The sequence below is a fragment of the Pipistrellus kuhlii genome, unplaced genomic scaffold (assembly GCF_014108245.1).
Source record: "Pipistrellus kuhlii isolate mPipKuh1 unplaced genomic scaffold, mPipKuh1.p scaffold_m20_p_11, whole genome shotgun sequence".
Taxonomy (NCBI): Eukaryota; Metazoa; Chordata; class Mammalia; order Chiroptera; family Vespertilionidae; genus Pipistrellus; species Pipistrellus kuhlii.
The window spans coordinates 19,920,700-19,945,276 of record NW_023425416.1 but is presented as its reverse complement, the minus strand read 5'-3'; the positions used below and the strand labels follow the sequence as shown (position 1 = coordinate 19,945,276).

At 43.1% G+C, this 24,577-nt stretch overlaps 2 protein-coding genes and 1 pseudogene across 2 annotated transcripts in view; all 3 read right to left on the bottom strand.

Annotated features, from left to right (window-relative positions):
* IRAK2 (interleukin 1 receptor associated kinase 2) overlaps nucleotides 1-8,161 on the bottom strand; it is a 59,308-nt gene extending 51,147 nt beyond the window's left edge. Inside the window, exon 1 of the mRNA XM_036431099.2 lies at nucleotides 7,968-8,161. Within this exon, the coding sequence (XP_036286992.1) occupies nucleotides 7,968-8,061 (94 nt within the window). The 5' untranslated portion in view covers nucleotides 8,062-8,161. The remainder of the gene's footprint in view (nucleotides 1-7,967) is intronic.
* LOC118715847 lies at nucleotides 5,355-5,449 on the bottom strand (annotated as a pseudogene).
* Nucleotides 8,162-8,209: 48 nt separating the features above from the next.
* On the bottom strand, nucleotides 8,210-21,782 carry VHL (von Hippel-Lindau tumor suppressor). Its single transcript, XM_045579634.1, has 3 exons — nucleotides 21,272-21,782; nucleotides 17,152-17,274; nucleotides 8,210-8,265 (listed from the first exon to the last, which is right to left on the bottom strand). The coding sequence occupies exons 1-3, from the start codon at nucleotides 21,780-21,782 to the stop codon at nucleotides 8,219-8,221; spliced, it is 681 nt and encodes a 226-aa protein (XP_045435590.1). The 3' UTR covers nucleotides 8,210-8,218.
* Nucleotides 21,783-24,577: the final 2,795 nt, after the last annotated feature.

Below are 24,577 nucleotides of genomic sequence, written 5' to 3'. Positions count from 1 at the left end.
CACCTCTTTTCTCCACACACACAGGCAATAGGACACTTGGAAAACAGAAGAAAATCGAAGTCCCCAGGACATCCCACTTGAAAGATGCCAAGAATAGCACAGCTTATGCATTTTGCTTCTAAATTTCCAGATTTTTTGCCCAAACCGGTTTGGCTCAGTGGATAGAGCGTAGGCCTGCGGACTGAAAGGTCCCGGGTTCGATTCCGGGCAAGGGCATGTACCTTGGTTGCGGGCACATCCCCAGTAGCGGGTGTTTCTCTCTCATCGACATTTCTAGCTCTCTATCCCTCTCCCTTCCTCTCTGTGAAAAATCAATAAAGTATATTTTAAAAAATAATAAATAATAACAACAATAAATTTCCAGATTTTTTTCTATAAATATAAAAATATGTGCGCATGTCAGTGCAAGAACTACAATGATGGTTCAGGCCCAGATTTTGGATCCAGACATCTGGGCTCACATCCTATCCCTGCTCCTCACTGGCCCTTCCCCTCTCCCTGTGCCTCAGTTTCCTCCTCTGCTAAAGAGGATAACCAGAGTGCCTGCCTCAGAGACTGCTGAGAGGATGAGATCCGTTTGAAATCTAGAAGTACGTGGAACACTGGCCGGCACATGGTAACTGAGATGTGAATGTTAGCTGTAACCGTTAAGTCATTGACCAGGCACTCGATGAAAATCTGTTTTTAGCCTCACTGGTTAACACCACGTAGAGACTGTGCTTCCAGGTCCGAGTTCCTGAATCCTGCTGGAGTTCACCTGCTACGGTAGAAAAGCGTGCCCTTGCCGAAACCCGTTTGGCTCAGTGGATAGGGCGTCAGCCTGCTGACGGAAAGGTCCCGGGTTCAATTCTGGTCAAGGGCATGTATCTTGGTTGCGGGCACATCCCCAGTAGGGGTTGTGCAGGAGGCAGGTGATCCATGTTTCTCTCTCATCGATGTTTCTAACTCTCTATCCCTCTCCCTTCCTCTCTGTAAAAAAAATCAATAAAATATATTTAAAAGAAGGAGGAGGAGGAGAAGAAGCCTGTTTTTTCCCTAAGGGCAAAAATGGATGCAGCTGCAACAATAGGGAAAGGAACAGGAGGCAAACATGTTATCTGCCAAGAACGTCAAATTCCAAAAGCATGCGTGTTTGTGGCCATGTGATTTTTGAGTCACCTTAAGGATCTTCCTACCCCTCTCAGACAAGACCATAATCAGCCCTAAGAGACTACCTTTTCTAAAATGATTTGCAGCCCTGGCCGGGTGGCTCAGTGGGTTGGAACATTGCCCCCGTGCGGGTTTGATTCCCGGTCAGGGCATGTAGCTAGGTTGTGGTTTGAGCCTAGACAGGGCACATGCAGAAGGCAACCAATCCACTCTCCCCTCTTCCTCTCTAAATTCAATAAAAACAGCCCCAGCCGGTTTGGCTCGGTGAATAGAGCGTGGGCCTACCGACTGAAGGGCTTCGAGTTCAATTCGGTCAAGGGCATAGGAGGCGTACAAGAGGCAGCCAATCAATGATCTTCTCTCATCACTGACGTTTCTATCTCCTTCCTTTATGAAATCAATAAAAACAAACAAACAAACAAAAAAGCATATCTTCAGGTGAGGTCTTTAAAAAAATCTTTTTAAAGCATCAACTAATTGAGCCACTCCAGCAGGGTAGTTAAGGGTTTTTAAATGAGGTTATCTTGGATTTTCTGAGTGGGCCCAAGGTAATCACAGGGTTCTTTTTTTTTCTTCCCTTTTTATGAAATTTACTGGGTTATATAGCAACAAGTATGTCAAACTCACATTGCACAACAAATATTTTTGCGGCCCAGCCAATATAACAGCATGTAAGAAACATCTTAATAAAAATTTCCTAACTTAATTTTTGCAATATCCTGTTATACATAATTATTAAAATTATGTATAACAGGATATTGCTATACATAATTATATATTAGTGAACATAATTAGTTCGCCAATGACTGATTACTATAATTGTGTTTCATTCATTTCCCTTATGTGCCTTATGCGCAGGCGCACCATTTTTCTCCACTCATACCAGCAGCGCATATTTTAGCAGCCGATTGCCACCTCGTTAGTCTTGGACTGACTTGTTTGGTGTGGGCAACAGGAAATATTTCGATTTCGGAGAACAAGAAACATAGACTTATTTGCATTACCCCTATGAATTTGTGCATTATTCTATGCCTGCTAAGTTCATGTTCAAGAAAAAAATGTTAATTTCAGCCCTTTATATCCAGCATGTCTCTATCGAAATAAACCTACCTTTCTATGAAAATTGAAGCTTTTGTGTGTGTTTTTTGTGGCCCACCTAAACTTAAACCTTATTTGGCCCGTGTGAGCCTTTGAGTTTGACATGCTTTTTATACAGCTACAAGGATCCTTCTAAAAAGGGAGGCAGGAGTGGCAGATTCAGAAAAGATATGGCCGAAACCAGTTTGGCTCAGTGGACAGAGCGTTGGCCTGCAGACTGAAAGGTCCAGGGTTCGATTCCGGTCAAAGGCATGTACCTTGGTTGCAGTCACATCCCCAGTGGGGGTGGTGCAGGAGGCAGCTGATCAATGATTCTCTCTCATCGATGTTTCTAATTCTCCCTCTCTCTTCCTCTCTGTAAAAAAATCAATAAAATATTTTTTAAAAAGAAAAGAAAAGATAGGATAGAAGCAGAGATCTGACAATGCTATGCTGTTGGCTCTGAAGGAAAGGGCCATGAGCTATGGGAGGCAGCCAGCACCTTGGTGTTAGTTCTCCTGACCTCCAGAACTGTAACCTCACACGTGTGCAATTCCTAAGCCATTAAACTTATGGTAATCTGTTACAGCAGCAAGAGGAAACTAGTACAGACCATAAAGCTAGTCCTGGGAAGCACAGGTGGAAGAATATCCCAGGCAGAGAACACAGCAAGTGCAACCAACGCGGCCAGTGTGGTTGGAGCAGGATGAGCAAGAGGGGCAGGAGAGGAGAGGTCAGCACCAGTGGGGTCAGATTGTGTCAGACGGGGCAGGTCTAGTGACGAGTTTGGATTATATTCTAAACCACAATGAAAAGCCGATTAGGACTTTAAGCAATTCTGGTGTCTCCGGGGCCTAAAGCGTTAGAAGCCCAAAGAGGATGTACGAAGGGCCAACAGGAACACGAAAGACGCCCCATGTCTTAGTCATGAGGGAAATACAAATCAAACCACAATGGGACACCACATCGCGCCTGCTCCGAGGGCTAGAATAAAAAAGACAGTAACAAGTGCTGGTGAAGATGTGGAGAGACTGACTAACCCTCATGCACGGATGGTGGGAATGTAAAATGGTGCAGTCACTTTGGAAAAATCTGGTGGTTCCTCAAAACGTTAAATGTAGAGTTAGCCGATGACTCAGTAATTCCACTCCCAAGATAGCTACCCAAGGGAAACGAAAACATGTCCACACAAAGACTTGCACATCAATGTGCACAGGAACATTATTCGCAATAGTCAAAAAGGGGAAAGAACCCCAAAAGTCCATCAACTGATAACTGGGTAGATAAAATGCAGCATATCCATACCATGGAATATCACTCAGTAATAAAAAGAAATGAAGCACTGGTCATGCTACAACATGATGCACCTTGAAAACATGCTAAAGGAAAAGTCATTCGCAAAGAGTCACATGTTGTGTGATTACACTTATATAAAATGTCCAGATTAAACAATGCCTAAAGCAATAGGGGTGTGGGGATGTGGGGGAGACAGTTAAGGAGGACAGGTTTCTGTTGAGAGTAATTAAAATGTTCTAAGATGGATTGTGGAGAGGGATGTGCAGCTCCCAAATACTGCCACCGAACTGTACACTTTACTTATTTTACTATTATCTCCCACATTGATATTTATTACATTAACATTTCTAACAAAAACAAGTTTAGTAACTGATTCACATTAACAAGCTTTCATTTTGATCCTTTAGTCAATTTGGGGGAAAAAATCCATATGGATCAAAGGAATTAAAAGGAAAAAGCACCTTTTCCTTGTTACATATAGTATTTTTTTTTTTTTTTAACACAATGGCTCGAGCCAAAGCCGGTTTGGTTCAGTGGATAGAGCGTTGGCCTGCGGACTGAGAGGTCCAGGGTTCGATTCCAGTCAAGGGCACGTACGTTGGTTGCAGGCACATCCCCAGTGGGGGGGGTGCAGGAGGCAGCTGATGAATGATTCTCTCTCATCGATGTTCTAACTCTCTATCCCTCTCTCTTCCTCTCTGTAAAAAATCAATAAAATATATATATTTTTTAATTTAAAAAAAAATTAACACAATGGCTCTGAAGTCCGACCAGATATCAGATGCAAAATCCAACTGTACAAATCTCATTTGAATTAAGATTACAAAATGGACCACTCTCACATTTTTTAATGTATTTATAGTTATTTAAAAAAAAAAAAAGATGTTTTAACTGTTGGGCTGAAACTGAAAATATATCTGTGAGAAGTATACTTCATAGTAAATACTTTTGTACTGAATTCTCATGTCACTTAGAACCTTAGCCTAGTCTAAGACATTTTTGGGATAACTTAAAACTATCACTTTTTGGAAATGTTTTTTGGTATTTCAATCAAGTACCTGAAGAGATTTTATTCTAAAACTAGAAGCCTGATGCACAGAGATTCCTGCCAGAATTGGCCTTCCTTTCCCTGACTTTTCCGCCTTCCCACCTTCCCGCACTGCGCAGAGGCCCGGAGATGTCAGGGGTGGGGCGGAACACCTGCATCCCACCACACCCCCAGCAGCTCAAGCACCCGTGTATGCAAATTAACTGACCATCTTTGTTGGGTTGATTTGCATACTCACTCCTAATTGGCCTGTGAGCACAGCAAAGGTACGGTCAATTAGCATGTTACTCTTTTATTAGGTAGACTAGAAGCCTGGTGTATGGCATTTGAGCACTGGAGGGAGGGGGGTGCCTCAGCCCGGCCTCTGCCTTCTCCCAGTTTGAGACCCCTCAGGGGATGACAACCGGTTGCTATAATGCATACTGACCACCAGGGGGCAGACACTCAATGCAGGAGCTGCCCCCTAACTGGTGGGTCCACCGTTCAGTCGATTTGCATATTAGCCTTTTATTATATAGGATTAGGTAGATTCAGGGCTAGAATTTAAACTTCAACACTCACTCCCATCCTTGGGTAATGCAATTATGAATATTAAGAAATCCAGATACCTCTTACTTATGTTATCAGCATTTCAGAACTATGCCTGATAAGTGACACTTGAAAAAGACTAATCTAGAATTAGAAGAACTTACACGATTGAAACCATCTAAACTCATCTTTAGGTTTTATATTTACACTATTGTCCAGGAGAAATTAAAGATGCACTGTGCACTTTATTTTTCTCTTAAATATTGAATGCTTCACAAGTCTGGGTGCCACCCTTGCAGAAGGGCCCTTCTCTATATCATTTCAGTTTTACTATATGTGCCTTGTAAGTGCATTTCCTAGAAAACAGAAGTTGTTCTGGCCTTCACAATTGAGGCCAACATGGAAAAAACCGGAGGGAGTCTCTTACACAAAGTTTGTCCACTGCCCGGCAAATACTCAAAGCAGTTAAATTACAGAGCATCCAAGCAAAGAAAATCAGGTAGTAACAGACATTCTCAAAGTTGCCCTGACAAGGCACCACTGACTGTCCCTAAGGAGAACAGGGAGGCTGAGGACCAGGAAGTGGAAAGATATTTACCTTTTTCTATCTTAGGTGTATTATTTACCCTAGCGCATTTGTTGTTTTTATCCATTAAAAATACTTAATAAAAAATATACACCGAAAATAAATCCATGCTGCTAAAGAATATTGCTTGGCAAAGATAAATGATTGGAATGTATTTTATAAGTGAAAAAAGCAGGCTATCGCAATGTTCAAAATGACGTGATTTTTGAAAAATGTATACACATAAATAAGTATGTTTAGAAAAAAGGCTAGACTACATAAAACACTCACCACTCTGGTGGTATTCAGGGGCCTCCTATATTAAAAATGGGTAGCCCTGAGTGATGGAATTTGAATTCAGTTTCCCACTATATTTTGCAACAAACATTTATTATTTTTGTTACTGGTTTAAAGCAGTTTTTGAATCTCAGCATTATTGACACTTTGGGCTAGATAATTCTTGATCTTTTTAAGATTTTTTAAAAAATTAATTTTGAGAGAGAAACATTGATGTGAGAGTAGGACATCGATCTGCTGCCTCCTGCTACCAGGGATGGAGCCCGCAATGACCAGAATCAAACCAGCAACCTTTCCTTGCACTGGATGACGTCCAATCAACTGGACCACAGTGGCCAAGGCAGGGTGGGTAATTCTTTGTGGAGGGCGAACATCCTGTGCATTCTAGGATGTTTAGCAACATATCTGGCCTCTACCCACTGCATTTTCCAAGTTCTGTCAACCAAAAATGTCTTCAGACATTGGCAAATGTTCCTAAGGGGCAAAATCACCTGTGTTTGAGAACCGCTGGGTTAAAATATATATTATTTGCTCAAACTAGATGAGTAACACATACATGTTCATTTCTCTCAACTGTACATATACATTATATACTCTGGTATAAAGAGTATATGTTATAATCTAAATTTTAAAGAACAGATAAATATTATTTTGAAAATAAAGTGGCATGTTTAATTGATTTTAGATTAAAACATAAAATTAAGATGATCTTTGTTAACACTGATTAAAACATAAAACTAAGATGATCATTGTTAACACCTATTACTACAAGAATCTCTAGAATTTATGACCCTTAAGTGTCAGGTGCCTTTTAGACAATTTTTATTCCTTGGCCCTGGCCAGGTAGCTCAGGTGGTTAGAGTATAGTCTGATATACCATGATTTCCGGTTAGATCTCAGGTCAGAGCACATACAAGAAGCAACCAAAGAATGCATAAATAAGTGGAACAACTAATCTCTCTCTCTCTCTCTCTCTCTCTCTCTCTCTCTCTCTCTCTCTCTCTCTCTCTCTCTCTCCTTCTCTCTCTCTCTCTCTCTCTCTCTCTCTCTCTCCTTCTCTCTCTCTCTCTCTCCTTCTCCCTCCTTCCCACCCTGCCTCCTCTCCTTTCCCTCTCTAAAATCAACTAAACAATTTTTTGTTCCTCACACCCTCCAGTTTACAGATTAAAAAGCTGAGGCTCAGAGAAGTTAAGCAACTCCCCCCAAATCACCAGCTGAACTGCAGACCTCTGCTTGGGAACCTGAGCACCAACAAGCCCAGCCTCCCCCTGGACGCCACGTGCTCTCAGCCAATCATCGGGCACAAACAAACAAAACACGCCAAGGAGTTACAATGTCCTGGGGGGGCCTGACCGGGCCTTCTAATGCCATTCTGCCACTTTGCAAGGCCAGGGTCCTGGCAAGTGACTTCTCCCTTTCTTTTTTCTTTTTACTTTCTTTCTTCTTTCTTTCTTTTCTTTTTTTTTTTTTTAATGTTTTATTGATTTTTTTTACAGAGAGGAAGAGTTAGAAACACCGATGAGAGAGAATCATCCAACAGCTGCCTCTTGCATACTCCCCACTGAGGATGTGCGGAAACCAAGGTACTGCCCTTGACGGAATCGAACCGGGGACCTTTCAGTTCGCAGACCGACGCTCTATCCACTGAGCCAAACCGGTTTGGGCTCCCTTTCTAAAACGGGTGAGGGAAATGTGCCCTTTATAGGCTGTGGGACTAAAGGGGACAGATGACCCCCGCCCGGTGCTCACACCAGAGCCCGCACCCCGGTGATTCACAGTCGCTGCTCCCCGCCGAACGGCACAGCAGGCGGCATGACTTCCGAAGGGCTCAGTGACAGCGGGAACTTCGGAGGCCACACTGCGCCTCCCGAAGGTCGCCCGGGGCCAGCGAGGGGCCTGTGGCCGGCCTGCGGGCGCCCGGCGGAGGCGGGGGCAGAGCCCCTCGGAGCGGGACCCGCTGGGAGGGCGCCTCCCAGCCGGACGGCGGGGTCGCGAGGGGCCACTCACCGAAATGCATCCAGTCCCACTCGCTGAGCGTGTCCATGTTGCGGCACAGGTCGTCCAGCACCCAGGAGGGCAGCTGGTAGATGTAGCAGGACATGGCTGCACGGGAAGGGCCGGCGGGGAGCTCCCGGGACACTGAGCCCGGCGCCGCGGGGACTCGGCTTCTGGACTCCGGGGCGGGCCGTCCCGCCCCCGCGCCCCCGCGCCCCGCCCCCCCGGGAAGTGGGCGGAGCCGGCGCTGGACACACTGCCCCCTAGCGGCCATGGGCGGCGCGGCGCCGTCCGGCTGGCGGGACCAGAGCTGCTGGGAAGCAAACCAAGAGGATAGGAGCTGGGAGTGGAAACGGAGGCCCAAGGTGGGGAGGAAACACGGTGAAGGCCATCCGAGAATTCCCGGTCGGTCCTAGGAGACCTTCTGACTCCACTTCCTGTGCTTTTGGCGCTCTGCCACATATAATTCAGGCATTCTTCTAGGGGTTGGAGGTACCTAAGTAGAGAAAACCTGTAAAAGTCTGGCAGGTGTGGCTCAATGATTCTCTCTCATCGACGTTTCTAACTCTCTCTCTCCCTTCCTCTCTCTGAAATCAATCAATTAAAAAAAAAAAGTCCTTGATTTCATGATACTTACACTCTAGACCGAGGTGATAGGAGGAAGCAGCAATCACTCATCAAAATACTGAATAAGTATATTTCATAGTTTGTTAAAACATAATAAGTGCCATTGCCAAAAAGCAAAAGGGAATTTGATTAAGGGAAATTAGGAATTCAGAACTATGAGGGGGAGGACTAGCCAAGGTAGACTTTATCACAATAATGGCTAATTTTTGTTTGAGCAGCTACTATGTGCCAAGTGCTGGGGATATCTCTAAACAAAATCCCTGCCAGGGAGAGAGACAGACAGTAAGCAATAAAAATGAGAAATAAGCCTAAACCGGTTTGGCTCAGTGGATAGAGTGTTGACCTGCAGACTGAAAGGTCCCGGGTTTGATTCCGGTCAGGGGCATGTACCTTGGTTGCAGGGACATCCCCGGTAGAGGATGTGCAGGAGGCAGCTGGTCGATGATTCTCTCTCATCAAGGTTTCTAACTTTCTATCCCTCTCCCTTCCTCTCTGTAAAAAATCAATAAAATATATTTTTTTAAAAATGAAAAATAAGTAGGGGGGAGGGGAACATACGTAATACTTTCAACAATAAAGATTTAAAAATTTTAAATATAACAGTATTATAGATGATAGGTAATGTTAGAGAACAAAAGTAGAGTATAATGAAAGGGAGTGGGGGAGGCTAATTGCATATTTTCTCATGTTCATTATCTGTTAATGTGATCAATATTAGTGGAGGAATATGGTAAGAGGGACTGTGAGGCAAATTGGATTATCAAATAGGGTCTGAGGAGAACTTATACAAAATAATGACTAGAGTTTATTGAACAGACTTCACCTGGCTTATTTCACTTATTCCTCACAATGACTCCAAGAGGTAGGAAGGTGTGGTGATTATCTCCATTCTACAGAGGAGGAAACTGAGGCACAGAGAAGTTAAATAACTTGTTTAAACTCATTCAGGTATAAGAGGCAGAGCTGAGATTTGAAACCTAGCAGTCTGACCACTGGCTACAAACTCCCTCTTTAATAAAATAACTACTATAATAAACACTACAACTTAATAGTGTGCTTTGCCTAAATTATTTTTTTTTATATATTTTATTGATTTTTTTACTGAGAGGAAGGGAGAGAGATAGAGAGCTAGAAATGTAGATGAGAGAGAAACATCGACCAGCTGCCTCTTGCACACCCCCTACTGGGGATGTGCCCGCAACTCAGGTACATGCCCTTGACCGGAATCGAACCTGGGACCCTTCAGTCCACAGACCGACGCTCTACCACAGAGCCAAACCGGTTTCGGCTGCCTAAATTATTTTATGTAATTCTCATAAGCCTATACTACAGATATTATCTCATTTTTACACAGAAGTAAATAGGTTCCAAGAGTGTAGACAACATCATCGAAGGCAGATCAACAACTAAGAGTACCACTTTGCAGCTGTAAACATCAGCAATGGAATTGTGGCTCAGAAGAAGGGACCTGAAATGAAATGAGAAGTCCTAAGGCGAAGTTCCAGTTCTGCGACCAACGGGCTTTGTGACCCTGGACAATGCATTTCACTTCCCAAGCCTTGCTTTACACATCTGTAAAATGGGACTAGTCATCCCTACTGCTCAGAGCTGTGAGCCAGGGAAGTGGATTGACAGCCAAATAGAACGCCTGCTCCAGGGTCTTACTTGCACAATGTACTTAAAAAATGGCAGCTGCCACTGAGGACATTGAGAAGTTCACAGAAAAGAGAGCTCCACTGCTTGGAAGGCGCTGTATTCCACCGATAAATAGATGGGTTTCCCTTGAGTAAAGGACATAAAATTCATTTAAAACAGAGGAGAGCACATTGACCAGTTGGCTCCTGTATGCACCCTGACTGGGGATTGAACCCAAAACCCAAGCATGTTCCCTAACCAGGAATTTAACCCTGGACTTTGATGGGAAACAATAACATGGTAGCAGGCAGAGTAACACTGAGGTGCTAAGAATGCTAAGACAGCCCTAGCTGGTTAGGCTCAGTGAATAGTGTTGGCCTGCAGTCTGAAGGGTCCTGGGTTCAATTCCCCCATCAAGGGTACATGCCTGGGTTGCGTGCTTGATCCCCAGTAGGGGATGTGCAGGAGGCAGCCCAACAGTGATTCTCATCATTGATGTTTCTATCTCTCTCTCCCTTTCCCTTCTTCTCTAAAATCAATTAAAAAAAAAATATATATATATATATATCTATTTTTATATCTATATTTACCTATTTATCTATCTATCTATCTATATATATATATATAGAATGCTAATACACAGAAATCTAGAATTAAGTATCTGGAAAGCTCTTACTGTTATTTCTAAGTCCAGAGTGCAAAATATTAATACCTATTTAATATTTTCAGTGCACATTGATTTCTACCCAGTGCCCTGTCCTTTTATTACTTTTTTTTTTTAATATATATTTTATTGATTTTTTACAGAGAGGAAGGGAGAGGGATAGAGCCAGAAAGATCGATGAGGGAGAATTATCAACCAGCTGCCTCCTGCACACCCCCCACTGGGGATGTACCCGCAACCAAGGTATGTGCCCTTAACCGGAATCGAACCCGGGACCTTTTAGTCTGCAGACCGACGCCCTATCCACTGAGCCAAATCGGTTTCAGCCTTTTATTACCTTTACAATATAAGCACTGGTGAAATGTTAACCACTTACATTTTTTTTGGTTCTTTTTTATTTATTTTTAAAAAAAATAGTTTGTTGATTTTTTACAGAGAGGAAGAGAGAGGAATAGAGAGCTAGAAACATCGATGAGAGAGAATCATCAACCAGCTGCCTTTTGTACCACCTGCCACTGGGGATGTTGCCCGCAACCAAGGTACATGCCCTTGACCGGAATTGAACCCGGGACCTTTCAGTCCGCAGGCCGACGCTCTATCCACTGAGCCACACCGGTCTCGGCTTTGGTTCTTTTTTAAATAGACTTTAAAGAGCAGTTTTAGGTTTACAACATAATTGAGAGGAACAGGGATTTCCCATGCACCTTTTGCCCTCACATATAGTCTCCTCTATTATCAACAATCCCCACCAGAGTGACACATTTGTGGTAATTAATGAACCTACAATGACACATCATTATTACCCATAGTCCATAGTTCAGAGTTCTCTCTTGGTGTTGTACATTCCATGGGCCTGGACAAATGTATGATGTCATAGATCATGTAGTGTAGTACATAGTATAGCACATGTATAGAAACATACAGGATAGTTTCACTGCCCTAAAAAAATCCTGTGATCTGCCCGGTCATTCCTCTCTCCCCTCAAGCCCTGGCAACCACGAACGTTTTTACATCATAATTCTGCCTTTCCCAGAATCATACAGAATGTGACTTTTTTACATTGGCTTCTTTCGTTTAATAATAAACGTTTGTTTCCTTCCGTGTCTTTTCACGGTGGCCAGCTCATTTCTCTTGACTGCGGAAGAGTCCAGTGTGTGCCCTGGCTGGGTGGCTCTGTTGGTTAGAGCACTGAACCAATATGCCAAGGTTGCTGGTTCCATCCCTAGTCAAGGCACTTATAAGAATGAGTACCTACATAAGTAAGTGGAACAACAAATCGGTTTCTCTCGCTCTCCCCTTCTTTAAAATCGACTTTAAAATATATATGTAAAATATATATATAGTGTCTGGATGTACCATATTTTATTTATCACCTACTGAAGGATATCTTAGTTGCTTCCAAGTTTTGGCAATTATGAATAAAGTTGTTATAAATATCCATGTGCAGGGTTTTCAATGTTAAGTTTTGAACTCCTTTGAGTAAATACTAAGGAGTACCATCGGTAGTATGGTAACAGTATGTTTAACTTTGCCAGCATTTGGTGTTGTATCACAGAGTGTGGCCTTCTTAATAGTGCTTTGTGGTATCTTATTTCAATTTTCGTTTCCCTGATAACACATGATGTGAAGCATCTTTTCACATTCTTAGTTGCTATCTGTGTATCCTCTTTGTATTTATTTTTTAAATTTATTTTAGAGAGACAGGAAGGGGGGAGAGAAACAACAACATGTTGTTCCACTCACGTATGCATTCACTGATTGATTTCTGTATGTCACCTGACCAGGGATGTATCTTCAACCTTGGCATGTCGGAGGACGCTAACCAGCTGAGCTACGGCCAGAGCTGTGTACCTTCTTCAGTGAGGAATCTGTTAAGGTTGGTTCTGTTTTCATGAAAAAACAAACAAAAACACAAAAAAGTTTTTTCCAACCTAAGTATTTTTCTTAATGCTTTTCAGTAGTGCTTAACAATTTTTAGTGATATAGCATATTTATTAGAAAAAATAAAGTTAAAATAAACAATGGTTTAAAAAAACAACAAAACCAGTGTTGTAAAGAGAAGGAACTGAGAATAAAGTGAGTTGCTTGTGCCTGCTACTCCCTCCCCACCTTACGCCTTTAAATAACCATGGCTGTCAGTTCTCTCCCAGAGAAGAGCCTTGTTAAAATAACACCAAACACACCTCCCCTGTTTCCTTTACTCAGCACCATTTAATGTATTAAAAAGGTTTTTTAAACTCAAAATAGGAAACAGCATAGTCTTTTAATACATCTAATACATTCATAAGACTTCAAATGAAAAACATATTATTCATGCTACAGATTTTCAGTCTTCCTTGGACAACACAAAAAACACAGTACTCAAAATTGCATGTTTTAACAACTGGAATATGAAATCTCATTTTGACACAGACAGGTTAAAAAATAAAATAACACCAACATCAAACTAATCCAGCACCAGCAGACTTCCTTAAATCCCACCCCATCTAACTATGGAACTCACGTTGCTACCTTCTATACCAGCATTCCTTCTACCCTACATAAAAAAATTAGATTTATAAGTATATCACTGAACGAGTACTATAACAGGCTCTTCTCTCTCGGAGCGGCCTAAAAGCCAACTATTTTGCTGAATGCTGAAGAGAACCAGAATGGGTGAAACTTAATGTATAATGAGACAACCGTGGGGTTTGTCTCATTCACTTCGTTCTGCAGAGCTCAGCAACTGTGCTCAAAGGTTAGCACAGGAACTAAAGATGCCGAGAAATGTCCCAGCATTATTTACAAGACAGAGTATAGTAATGTCTATGGAGAGCTTATAAAGATGCCATAGAAGATACTTAAGCTGTAAGTTATAAAGTTAAATGAGAAAGAATACAAAATTGTGCGTACAGTATAACCTCCACTGTGTAGAAACAAACCAAAAGTTGCCCTAAAAGGGGCTGAAAATTCAAAATGTTAAGTTAGTGATTGTATTTAAATAGTTTATCTGTAGTGATCTTTCTCTTCCTTTTATTTTTTGCATTTCCAAAAGTTTCTCACTGATTTCTTCAAACTATTATACAAAAGGAAGCCAGATAGAAGTACTGAATGAATTTAAGTCCAGCCTATGAGGAAGTATAAAACTATAAAACATTCCAGGCTACTCTCTGAATCCACTGTGGGTGAGCAGGAACTTCCCAGAACTGCTAGGGCTTTGTGGTAAGTGTCACCATATCCTGCCGGATTAAAAATGTTGAACCAAACAGAAATGTCATGGATTTACAAAAAGAAACAGAAATACCCACACTTGGCAGAGACCTATTCACAGTATGGTAGTATCTCCTTCTTATTAAACAAGAGGACAGCTCCTTTCTTCTATCTTCTGTGTAGATGTCAAAAGTTTCAAAAGAGCTAGCATCACAGTAACTGTAAAAAGCTAATCCGGGTTTAGAAACAGTAATAAGACAGCACTGGAACAATAGTGAACAGAAAAAAAGCACAAAATTTATAAAATTATTAAAAGTGCTTTCTATAAAAATGATCCCCTTTAAAACATTTATTTACTGTATACACTTTAAGTTTCCCTATTTTCCCCCTGCAAAAAATGGCAAACCTTCCAAATACTTTCTATCAAAATATCCACTGGTTTGTTCATTCAACAAACACAGATGAAGGCTCATAATGTGAGAGGCACTGGGGTCTCAAAGAGCAGACAGTTTTGTCCCTGCCTCAAGGACATCTCAGTCTCTCAAAGCAGGAGGCAGACATATCACCAACCACAATACAGCAATTAAAAGCAGATGCCACTGCTTTCTTACAATCAATGAATATGCTATAATTCTCACTGAATTACTTACACAAAGGTTCTTACCCTCTCCTGACTCACAAAGAGGCAGCTACTTTCCCTTCATGAACACTTCTAAAGAGGGCGGACATTACATTTTGTGATGTTGGCCCCTAAACATCACAATACCTAGTGAAGTCAGTTAACTTTCTTTTAAGCAATGGAGCTTATTTTACTCAAAGAATGAGACCTTGACACTGAGCATAAGTGACCAGTCCTGTATCTAGATTAAGACTAGCCCATTCCATCCACAGCTAAGACTTAGAAGTACATATTTCAGTGTAAATCCTCTTCCATCCGCTGATTTTCAATATGCTCCTGTGTCAGCCGCTCCAGGTCTTTCATCACATTTGGGTGGTCTTCCAGATCTTCGTAGAGTGATCTCACAATGTCCAGTCTCCTGTAATCCTCAGGCTTGACGAGGCTGCGTACAACCTGAAGGCATCGCTCTTTTAGGGTATACACTGTAAGGGCAGAAAACCGAATCTTCAGCAGCGAAATTCGTGCATGTCTTCAGACAAGGGATGAGCAAGAGGCTTTGCCAACAATGGCAATTACATTTACTACAGATGGATCTCATTTTGGGCAAAAAAATAAAAATTAAAAAAGCGAGTACATGTATTGTGGCAGAATGTAATATGATGGTCCCAATCGGCATTTCACGGTATTCATAACCTTGTGTACTAACTTCCCCTTGAAAGTGGGCTGGGATTGTCGTGTGCTTTAATAACTGAATGTGGGTAAAATGACACTGTGGCAATTTTGAGTCTAAGCCTTAAGCAACTTCCACTTTTACCCTCTCAGAAGCCCCGAGTTACCCTGCAGGACAGGCCATACAAAGAGGGATAGGCACTGAGACTACATGGGAGAGAAGACTAGCCCTCAGCCAACATGCCAGGAGAAGGCAGACACACCAATGACACCAATGAGCAGAATAACCACCTAGCTGAACTCAGTCCAGAGTGCAGAATTATGAACAAATCAAATGGTTGTTAGTTTTGGGGTAGTTATTAAAATAGCAATAAGTAACCAAAACAGTATATAACTGAATTTGGAGGAACTGAACTCTGATTTTACTTACTCTCTAAGGGTACTTCATTTAATTTATCAATGATCATTTTTGTATACCCACTTCTTTAAAACAGGATCTATATATTAGCCTGAACCTTATAAAGATGCAAATACTTAATGTGGTAATGTTTTTTAATCCCACAAGAACATCAGTTTCTTTCTTTCTTTCTTTTTTTAATATGTTTTTACTGATTTTAGAGAGAAGAAGGGAGAGGGAGAGCTAGAAACATCAATGGGATAGAATCATTGATCAGCTATCTTCTGCATGCCCCCTATTGGCGATCGAGCCCACAATCTGGGCATGTATCCTGACCGGGAATTGAACAATGACCTCCTGGTTCACAGCATGAAGCTCAACCACTGAGCCACATCGGCAGGTTCAACTTAATCACTATGAGGCCAATGTTCAATTAAGTTATTTTTTTAAATCCCTGATTGCACCGAGTTTGACTGGGTTAAATAACATTAAAAAATACAACACCAGAAGTCATATAAACAAGTGCTTAATATCAATCTCCTATACTTTGTTCTTCTGAAACTCCAAGGCATAATTCTGCTTCAAGACCAGGGTAACAAAATGCATTCATAAGTCTACAATCAGATATTTTAATTTAGCCCAACTCTGACAAGCCCAAAAATTTTTAATTTTTTTAGAGAGAGAGAAAGGGAGAGGAAGAGAGAGAGAAACATCGATGTGATAGCAAAATATGGACTGGCTGACTCCGCACACTGGAGATGGAGCCTGAAACCCAGCATTTGCCCTGACTGGGAATCTTTGGATGATGATGCCCAACCAACTGAGCCACACCAGCCAGGGCCAGGGAGCTTTAAAAAATAAAAATAAAAAATAAAAAAATATATATATATATATTTATTTATTTATATTTTAGAGAAGAGGAAGGGAGAGAGAGATTGAAATATCAACAATGAGAGAGGATCACTGATCAGCTGCCTCTAGCACATCCCCTAATGGGGATCGAGCCCACAACCCGAGCATGTTCCCGGATGGGGAATCAAACCATGACCTCGTGTTTCAAAGGTTGACATTCAACTTCTGAGCCACACTGGCCTGTCCCAAAGAGCTTTTGAAACACCACAACACCTTTGCTCAATACAGAGCCTACACACACATTACTTCCATTTTATTTGTGGTGGAGAATAGGACACAGGAAGGCTGAAAACCTCGTGAGCATCAGGAGAAAATCAGTAAGGGCTTGGCTCCTGTAAGTGCCCTTTCCTCTATTTTTTTCCCCTCATTTTTTTAAATTAAGGTATTATATGTGTACATACCTTACCTGTACTTATAACAGCCTTATCTTTTTAAAAAGTAAGATTGGGGGGGGGCGGGGGGGAGTAAAATGGAATAACAGTACCTGGTAGTGTGATGTTGGCAAAAATAGGCTGTCCATCAACATTGAGAGATGGCACAAATAGTTCAGTTTGGTTAACCAGAAGCCCATCATATGTCCCAGCATCTCGGAAGAGCCAAAGGTGACCTGTTAATACAAGCAGAAGCTGTTAAGTAGGGACACACCCATTTGCTTCATCATCCTGGACTGATAATGAAATACTTGCCATTCTGCTTAAGTGTCATGCAAAACATCATAATATTAGCTTACTCAAGCCTCACAATAGATGCATTTACAGATGAGAAAATAGGTCTGAAAAAGCCAAGTGACTTGCTCAAGGCAACAGGGCCAGTAAATAGAAGGGCATGTACCTGAAGCTCCAAACCCTATCCCTATCTTCTGCCACGGAGGAAAAGCAAACCACAACACTGCAAACTAAAGGAGAGGAGGTCACTGACTCCTCAAACCTGTGTTTCTCAAAAACAAGAAGATGCAGTCCTGGCCAGTGTGGCTCAGTGGTAAGAGCATGGCCTGCGCACCAGAGGGTTGAGGATTCTATTCCAGTCAAGGGCACATACCTGGATTACAGTTCTGATCCTCAGCCCAACCCCAATCCTCTCAGAACCCACTCCTCACCCCCATCAGAAGCATGTGGGAGGCAACCAATCGATGTCTCTCTCTCACATCCATGTTTTTTTCTCCCCCTCCTCTTCCCTCCCATTTTCTCTAGAAAATCAATGGGAAAATATCCTCATTCCTCAGGTGAAGATTTAAAAAAAGGTGCCAATGGTATATGTACACAGATAATAATTTAATAAAAAAATAAAAAATAAAAGAAGAAGGTGCTAAAACACCATGTTGAGAGAAAAAGCCAGACAGAAAGTGAACGTTTTGCCGGAACAGAGGAAACCAATCTATGATACAAAAAAATCAGAGGAGTGGTTGCCTCTGGAAGGGAAAGAACAAAAGGGTGCTTTCTGGGTGACAGACATGTTCTAGTCTGTAACTCGATCTAGGTGTTGCTACATTAGTCAAAACACATCAAACCCTAAGATCTGTACACTTATATTCTATGTAATTTACTCCTGAATGAGAAACAAATAATCACATGCAAGAGAGAGAGAGAGAGAGAGAGAGAGAGAGAGAGAGACAGAGACAGAGACAGAGAGAGAAAGGAGGCAAATCTCTAGGCTTAATTCTGTTTAAGGAGGGAGGAGGTATCTCTCAGAAAAAATATAGCATGTGTTCCTGGAACATAAACTTACTTGAAGATTTGATATGAAAATTTAAGAAATGTAAACTGGTCATATTTTGTTGTGTAAAATATACATAACATAAAATTGACCATTTAAACGATTTTAAGTGTATAGTTCAGTGACATTAAGTATATTCACCTGGTAATATATATATTTATACATATATTAACCCTCACCCAAGGATATGTTTCTATTGATTTTTTTTTTTTTGAAAGAGAGAGAGAGAAGAGAAACATTGATCAGTTGCCTCCCACACACACCGACCGGGGATCAAACCTGAAACCCAGGTATATGACGACTGGGAATCAAATCTTGACCTTTGATGCACAGGAAACATTTGCTTCAACAATCTGAGACATACCAGCCACCTGGCACAATACCGTATTTTTCGGACCATAAGACGCACTTTTTCCCCCCCAGAAGTGGGGGGGAAAAGTCCCTGCGTCTTATGGTCCAAATATAACCTACACATATACTTTAAAAAAAAAGTTTTTTTACTTGCCCGGCTCTGTGTGGTCTCTGTGTGCTTGCCCGGCTCTAAAATGGTTCTAAATGCTGCTGTTTACTTTACAGTAGGGGTGTCGAACTCAATCAGAGAAGGGGCCAAAATCTAAAATCCAGCCTAAATCGTGGGCCGAATGGTTTACTGAACAGTCATAAACTGTCATTGTGATGGAAACGCAGCGGAGTGCAGTGATGACAGCGCAGTGCGGGCCACATTGCAAGGCCTGGCGGGACGGATTTGGCCCGCAGGCCTTATGTTTGACACATGTGCTTTACAGGGTTGATTACATGTGTTTATGACTGTGATGTTGGGTTTTAATGCACATAAAATATTTTAGGACACTATTTGTTTCAGAATCTTTTTTTCTTCATTTCCCTTCTCTAAAAACTGGTGCGTCTTATGGTCCGGAGCGTCTTATGGTCCGAAAAATACGGTACATAGTTATTACAATACTAGAGGCCCGATGCATGGAATTAGTGCATGGTGTGGTCCCTAGGCCTGGCTGGCAATCAGGACGGATCAGGTTCCCTGCCTCCCCTCCTCCCCACCTCTTCTTCCCTCACTGCCCACATCTGCCACTGCCCATCCCTGTTTCCCCATCCCAGCCCAGGGCCCAGCCCCAATAGGGCAATCGGGGCCTGCTGGCTAGGGAGAGAGACCAGGAGGTTGGCCAGCAGGCCCTATCTTCCTGTGGGCTGGGGGAAGCTTCTGCACTGAGCATCTGCCCCCTGGTGGTCAGTGTGTGTCATAGCAACTGATCGTTCTGTTGTAACAGCCACTTAGGCTTTTATTGTATATATATTATTGACTACTAGAGACCAGGTGCACGAATTCATGCACCGGTGGGGTCGGGCCAGCCTGCCCAGGCTGGCCAGAGGAGGGGACGTGGGAGGTTGGCCACTGCCTGCCTCCAATCCAGGTGGGTAGGGGGCCATCAGGGAGAGGGGCTGCAGCTGATTGGACAGCCAGCCCCACACCCTGGTAGAACACCCGGTGGAAGGGACAATTTGCATTTTAGCCTTTTATTATATAGGATAGGACAGGATATTCCCCATGCTGTACTTTGCATCTCTGTGACTATTTTATAACTGCCAATTTGTACTTCTAAACTCCTTCAACTTTTTCACCCAGCACCCCCCTCCCCAACTCTCCTCCCTTCTGTTCTCTGTGTCTGAGTCTATTTCTAGGGTTGTGAAAATTAAGGGAGCGTAGGACTACTTTCTTCTTGAAAGCCATTGGGAGGTTACTACCTCTTTAGGCAATAAGACCTAATCTTCCCCTAGGCCATTGCAACAGCTTCCTAACTGGTTCCTCAACAGCACTCTTCCCCCGCAAACCACTTTGCAACCCAACCTGAGTGAGCTTTTCGGAATGTAAATCTGGCAATGTCGTGTCCCTGCTGGAAAACCTGCAATGGCTCCCATTTCTCTAGAGGCAAAATCGCCTTTAGGGCTTCCCCTCCCACCATTCCATCATACCTTCTTCTCCTTCAGCCCCTGTGGTTCCCTCTGCCTACAACTGTCTTGGATTGGTAGCTCCCATTCATCCTGCAGGAAGGACTCCCTTTTTTTCTCTGAGAAGCTCTCCGTAGTTGAAACCACACGTGTACCCACCACTCCCACCACCACCACTGCCGCCCCCTCACTGAGCAGAAGCCGGCTGCAAGTTCCAGCAATCCTCTGTGCTGTTCCCATCGCAGCAAATTTGACGCTGGCTGTGTTCTCTGTGCATACAGGGCGCCTACGCGGGCCTGGCCCACTGAGGACATGGAAGAATGTGAAATTCTCCCATTCAGGGACTGAACCAATGGGCATTAGGGATGGAGCACCGCTTTTTTTTTTTGCTTTTTTTAAAAAATATATTTTATTGATTTTCCAGAGAGGAAGAGAGAGGGACAGAGAGCTAGAAACGTCAATGAGAGAGAAACATCCACCAGCTGCCTCTTGCACACCCACTACCGGGGATGTGCCCGCAACCAACGTACATGCCCCTGACCGGGAATCGAACCTGGGACCTTTCAGTCCGCAGACCGACGCTCTATCCACTGAGCCAAACCGGTTTCGGCTGGAGCACTGTTTTTAAGGTAACAACACGTGGAAGGGGGTCGGGGGAAAGCCACCATCGAATGCAAATTAGTCAGTTTTATAAAGAAGAATGCCTACCACTGAGCGTCAACTTGGATCTGTCCCTACCTCTTTGAGGCCGTAAATGGGAACAATAATGACAACGGCACCGGCCTCCCGGGATGGCGGAGGGCACTGGATGAGTCGTGCCGCCGCTGCTGCTGCCGTCTGGCCTAGAGCGCGGGGGCCAGCTCAGCGCCAAGGGGGCGGGCAGGCGCCCGAAGGGGAAGGCGGGCCGGAGCGCGAACGGGCGACCTTACCTCGGTAGCTGTGCATGCGGCGGCCCGTGCCCGGCGGCAGCGTGGGGTAGGGCTGCGGCTCGCCGTCGAAGTTGAGCCACACGGGGAGCACGACGCGCGGGCTGCGGTTGCAGAAGATGACCTGGGACGGCTCGCGCGAGTTCACCGAGCGCAGCACCGGCCGCGGCCTCCCGGCCTCCATCTCCTCCGCGGCGTCCGCCGCCTCCAGACCGGACTCTGCCCGGCCGTCCTCTGAGGGGCCGCACTCCTCCGCGCCCACCCCGGCCTCCCGCAACTCCCCCGCCTGCCAGGGCACCACCTCCGGCGCCCAGACAACCCCGGCCTCGGAGCCGCGGGATTCGCAGACTACAAGGGGCGGGGCGGGACCTCCGCACGCAGGCGCCGTTCTCCCCGCTCTCGGCGGAGGGTGGAGCGTACCTTCGCAGAAATGGCTAGTTGGAGGCTGTGCGCATGCGCAGACCGATCTCCCTACACAGGAACCAATGATCGCCGAGGCTATGCGCATGCGCATTTGGATCTCCCTAGCCACAGAAACCAAGTCTCACTGAGGCGATGGGTGGTACTTGGTCGCCCCATTCCCGGGTTTCTCCTAGAAATTTTTCTTTCCTCCTGTTAGTTTCTGTAGTTTTATTTATTCTCTTAAGGCCGTCATGCTTTTTGCCATATTCTCCCTACCATCTGCACTATCAGTTGTTTTCTCTTCATTTGGGAGTTACAAAATTAAAATTTTATGCAGAAGAGCATAAAAATTTTCCCTCTCTTCCCCTAGCCACCCAGAAAGAGTCCCTGAAGGCAGCAATATCAATTTTTTTGTACTTCCTTTCAAAGGTATTCTATGCATATGCAAGCAATTAAACACGTCTGAGAAGAAATTTTATATTAGTACTACCAATAGAAATTCATTATTCCTTGCCATAAAAGAGTACAATGGAACTAAGGTCAAAGAAAACAAGTTATTAATTTGTATCTATTGTTTGTTTTTTAAATACATTTTTATTGACTTTAGGAAGGGAGAGGGAACAAAAGATAGAAACATCAATGAGGGAGACTCATTGATTAGTTGCCTCCAGCATATGTCCTGACCGGGGATCAAACCTCGACCTCCTGGTTCATAGATCAACACTCAACCACTGAGCCATGCCTGGCCAAGCTATCTATTGTTTGTTTAAAGCACTTGACCCTGATTTTGCTTTAAAGGGACTAGCCAAGTGTTAGATGCCAAGTGTTAGTTGTCAAACCAACTTTCTGCTGAACATAATCACATTTTTTTCTGAAAGATTTTTTTTTAAAGACTAAAGGAAACTGGAAAGGGAATCATTTTCCACACTGCAGTGTGTGCCCTCTGAAGTTCACACCTGCTGGCAGTAGTGGAACACCCCCAGCTGTTAGACCAGGGGGGTTAGACCAGACCTGAGTTCAGCAACCTCACTACTTGAGTTCTGGCAAGGAAACAATTCAGAGCCACGACTCAAACTATACAGAAGTAAAAGTAATTTGTACAAGAAATGGGCTTAGGAAACAAGTTATAGAGGCAAAGGAAGAGCCCTTGGAACTTAGAAGTAAAGAATAAAGGTGAGCCACCTGGTCAGGGTGACATACAATGCATTTAATGCTAACTAACAGGTCCTAACCAGATAGCTCAGTTGGTTAGAGCATTGTCTCCATACACCAAGGTTGTGGGTTTGACCCCTGGTCAGAGCACATACAAGAAGCCAAATTGATGTCTCTCTTCTTCCTTCTCTCTTTAAAGTAAATCAATAAAAAATAAATTTTAAATGCTAATGAACAACTTCTTAGACAAAAGGGTTATCAACGCCAATCTGAATTACTTGATCATTTATTGAACTGGAACATCTTAAAGATTTTTATCAACAAAATGTATTTTACCTTATAATGTACTTATTTTCCATTTTACTCATAAGGTCACCCTGGGATTGTCACATTGAATGAGTTCAAACTTAAGGATAAAAGTAAATCTCAATTCAAAAATGTTTTATGATGTATAGAAATAATTTGTACTATTCTTGAAACTTTTCTACAAGTCTGAAATTTATTTTACAAAATATTAATATTCTTTAAAGAATAGGTTGAGCTGAAACTGGTTTGGCTCAGTGGTAGAGCGTCGGTCTGTGGACTGAAAGTCCCAGGTTCGATTCCGGTCAAGGGCATGTACCTTGGTTGTGGGCACATCCCCAGTGGGGGGTGTGCAAGAGGCAGCTGGTCGATGTTTCTCTCTCGTCGACGTTTCTAGCTCTCTATCTCTCTCCCTTCCTCTCTGTAAAAAATCAATAAAATATATTTTTTAAAAAGAAAAAGAAAAAAAGAATATCGTTGGTAACTGGTCTTTCCCATCCTGACCTCTGTAGGCCTCTGTTTGAGCTTCTATTTAAAAATAAATAAATAAATAAATAAATAAAGAATAGGTTGATTTTTAGAGGAGAAACATTGATGTGAGAGTGAAACATTGATCTGCTGCACACCCCCTTGTGTGACCTTGACTGGAAATCAAACCAGCAACCTCCTGGTGCACAGGACCATACTTAATGAGCCACAAAAAAAGTCTGGTCAGGGCACAAAAATTATTTTTTTAAAAACATGTTATGGCCAAAACCGGTTTGGCTCAGTGGATAGAGCATCGACCTGTGGACTGAAAGGTCCCGGGTTTGATTCTGGTCAAGGGCATGTACATTGGTTGCAGGCACATCCCCAGTAGGAGGTGTGCGAGAGGCAGCTGGTAGATGACTCTCTCTTATCGATGTTTCTAATTCTCTATCCCTCTCTCTTCCTCTCTCTAAAAAATCAATAAAAAATATATTTAAAAAAAAAACACGTTATGGTTGGGAAATGCAGATTCTCTATAGCAGAAGGATGCAGACTAAGGCACAATACCAATCTCACACTTGGTAGTCTCAAACCCAAGGTGCCAAAGGAAACTGTGCTCCAATTTTTTTGCAAATGCAAATGTTAATGCCAATGGACACCACTTAGCTACATGTGACAACTACCCTTTTACTCTTTCAGGTTGTTAATAAGATCCAGGGAGAGGCTATTAAAGGACCAGAATGGCACAGAAAATAAAACTGACTTGGGAGACCCTGAATGGCTCTGGCACTGCACTTGATCCGGGAATAAGACCTGGGTTTTAGTGTTCTTTGCCACCACCATGTAACTAGTGGGCATGTCACCCAACCTGTCTGGGCTTGCTTCTTCATTTTCAAAAGGCCAGAGTGGACTAGGTTCTCTCTAAAATTTCTCCCCATAAGCTAATCCTAACCTTTGGACAACCTTTGTTCAGGCTGGCTTTTC